Source organism: Calidris pugnax, unplaced genomic scaffold, assembly GCF_001431845.1.
Source record: "Calidris pugnax isolate Ruff unplaced genomic scaffold, ASM143184v1 scaffold46, whole genome shotgun sequence".
Classification (NCBI taxonomy): Eukaryota; Metazoa; Chordata; class Aves; order Charadriiformes; family Scolopacidae; genus Calidris; species Calidris pugnax.
The window spans coordinates 781398-784162 of record NW_015090769.1 but is presented as its reverse complement, the minus strand read 5'-3'; the positions used below and the strand labels follow the sequence as shown (position 1 = coordinate 784162).

Below are 2765 nucleotides of genomic sequence, written 5' to 3'. Positions count from 1 at the left end.
ACGGAAAGTTGTGGGGGTTTTTTTGGGGCAGGGAGGAGGTATTATTTCCACACACACACCCCCTTTTCCTGACAACGCTGGCCAGCAGCCCCCCCATGGAGGATGTTGGGCAACACACGTTCCTGGCCAACACCAGCACTGACCCAACCATGGCTGATCCCTACCACGTGCCGCCAGGATTTGCCAAAAAACCCCAAAACTCCCACCTCGGAGCGTGGCCCCTGCAACTGGGACATCCCAAGGGACCATCCCAGGGTGTGTCCCCCCACCCCAAAGGGTGATCCTCACCGGGAACCCCCTCCAGGCTGGAAACCCACCCCACACGCCGCTTTATTTCCAGACCTTTCCGTGCCACGAGGCTCCAAAAAAAAGGCCCCCCCCGACCCCGCTCCGGGGTTTTCCCCGTGTCCATCAGCCTTATCGGCTCCGTCCGCACGCGCCAGGCTAATATCCCAAATTACCTCCCGGAAAGCGCCGCGACCTCCTCTCCCCTCCGACCTCCCCCCGGCCCCTCTCGGCTTTCAGCGCCACAATTAATGCTCAAAAAAAAAAAAGCCCTCGTTACCCCGGAGATATCTTAATTAGCAGTGCCTGGGATGGGTGTAAAAACACCCAGGAGACGTCGGTGCCCCCAGCATCCCCCCAAGTGATGGCGTGGATCCATCCCCCCCACCCCAAAAGCAAACCTGGGGAGTTGGGGGGGGAAGATTCAGCCCCATCCTCCAGCCAGGCCTCCCAAAAAAAAAAAAAAAAAGAAAATAAAAGCCCCCCCGAGCAGCCCCCCCAGCACCCGCTCCTCCATTATCCGGCTCCGCCGATAACAGACCCCGTGCTCCGGGCCCTAATTCTCCTAAATCTTAATCTAAACAGCTCCAGAAACACACACGAGCGCCGTAAAACAGACACGTTTCCCGTCCTCCGAGCGGGACCCTCTGGAGGGGCCAATTTTATATATATTATTTTTTTTTCCTGCAATTTTTCCCCCCCCTCTCCTCCTCCAAGCAGCCTCTGGAGGGGCCAATTTTATACCTATATATATTTCTTTCTTTTTTTTTTTTTTTTTTCATTCTCCCTGCAATGTTTTTTTTTTTCCTCCCTCCGTGCAGACGCAGCGCCGAAACATGTGTTTTAAAAGGGAAAAGTGTGAAGTTTTCAGATCGGAGAGGAAAGGGCCGGAGAGACGCAGGCAGGCTGTGGAATGTGCAAGTCGCAACGAAAAAATACCTGCTCGGGGGTTTTTATGGCTTTCCTATTAAAAAAAAAAAAAATGCTGATCAGGTGCTAAGTAATGCTATAAAGTAAAACCACATTTCCAAGGTGTCGGGAACGTTTATGCTTTTCTTCCGAAGGGCCGGATTTCATTTTATTTTTATATCGGCATTTTAAGGGGCTGGGAAAGAAAAGTAAAAATGCTCTCCGATAAGTGTCAGAGATCACGCAGTTAAAAAAGATTTATTAAGATGTGCAGGGGGTTAAGGAAAAAAAAAATAATATAAATAATTGCCCTGAAGAACAAAAGGAAAAGTTGGGCAGCGCTGAATTGTGCAAGAAAAATGAATTTTTAAAAAAGATAAATATATTTAGAGCTCTTTGAAAGCTCAAGCAAGGAGGTTTGCACCCGAAAAACGCTTCATCCCTCTTTCCCACTATCTTTTTTCCCTTTCTCTGCTCCAACTGGCATTTCTCGTGCCCATCCCTCAGCTCGAGGAGGGATTTATAAAAAGCCCAGGCATTCCAGCGAGCGCGACCGAGCTGAACCGAGGGGAAACATTCGCTCTCTAAAAGGAGATTTGGCTTCGCCTTTCCCCAGCGCCGCACGTCGAGGGGCCGCAGGGCGAGCGCTCGCCCCACTCGGCTGCACCGGACCCCCATGGAAGGGGGGAAAAAAATGGGGGTCCCCGGGGGGGGGTGAAAGCAGCTACGGGCAGCACCGGGCATCCCCTCAGCGGGGTGAGCCAAAAAGGTGCAGGGTCAGCCCCTACGGGGGTCCGGCCACGGCCCCACGTTGTTCCCGGTGGGATTAACCCCTCCAGCCCCCCGGGGAGGGTGTTGGGGTGGGCACCGCTCCGCACCAAACCCCCCCTTTATTTAAAGGCTCCTGGTAAAGCTCCTAAAGGGGTTTTTGGGAGCTGTTTTCCTCCCTTTCGCCACCGTTTCTGCGATTCCCGCCCCGGTTATTGCTCTGTGATACTTCCCCCCCCAACACTTAACGACACGTAGGGGTCAGGGGGGGCTGAGACCCTCATGGCCGGGCCCCAATGGCATTGCTGGAGCCGGGGGGGGACACGGGAGAGGTGGCTTTTCTTGGCGGGACCCGTTTGTGCATCGGAGCGAACATCCATCGCCTTGAGAAATTCCCATCATCGGGAGGAAGCCAAACTTCCTGCTGCGGGGAGCGGGATCTCGCCTCCCCTTCGCTCCCCCCGGGGGGGAAGCAACGAGGCCACGGGTGGGACGGGGGCTAATTAGGGTTTAGGGCTCTGGGGGGGACTCCACACACCCCCCTCCACAGCAAAGTGGGGACCCCAATCCCTTTGGGGCTGAGGCCGCCCACAGCTCAGCCCACAGGTGGCACCTCCCGGAGCTGCCACCACCGGGTGGGACCCCCAAATGGGCATCATTGCAGAGCCCCCCAGGGGTATTTTTTTTGGGGGGGGTGGGTTAAAAAAGTGGGGGGGCTCATTGTTCTCCGCGGGGGAGGGAGCTCCCTATTGTTCTGGGTGGGGAAAAGGGGATTCATTGTTCTCTGGGACAGGGGGGGAACG

The 2765-nt window shown here is 55.1% G+C and overlaps 1 protein-coding gene across 1 annotated transcript in view; it reads right to left on the bottom strand.

The window, feature by feature from the left end:
- Positions 1–2342, bottom strand: part of CRLF1 (cytokine receptor-like factor 1) — a 32506-nt gene extending 30164 nt beyond the window's left edge. The window contains exon 1 of the mRNA XM_014938146.1: positions 2315–2342. Coding sequence (XP_014793632.1) covers positions 2315–2342 — 28 coding nt within the window. The remainder of the gene's footprint in view (positions 1–2314) is intronic.
- Between the last annotated feature and the right edge of the window lie 423 nt (positions 2343–2765).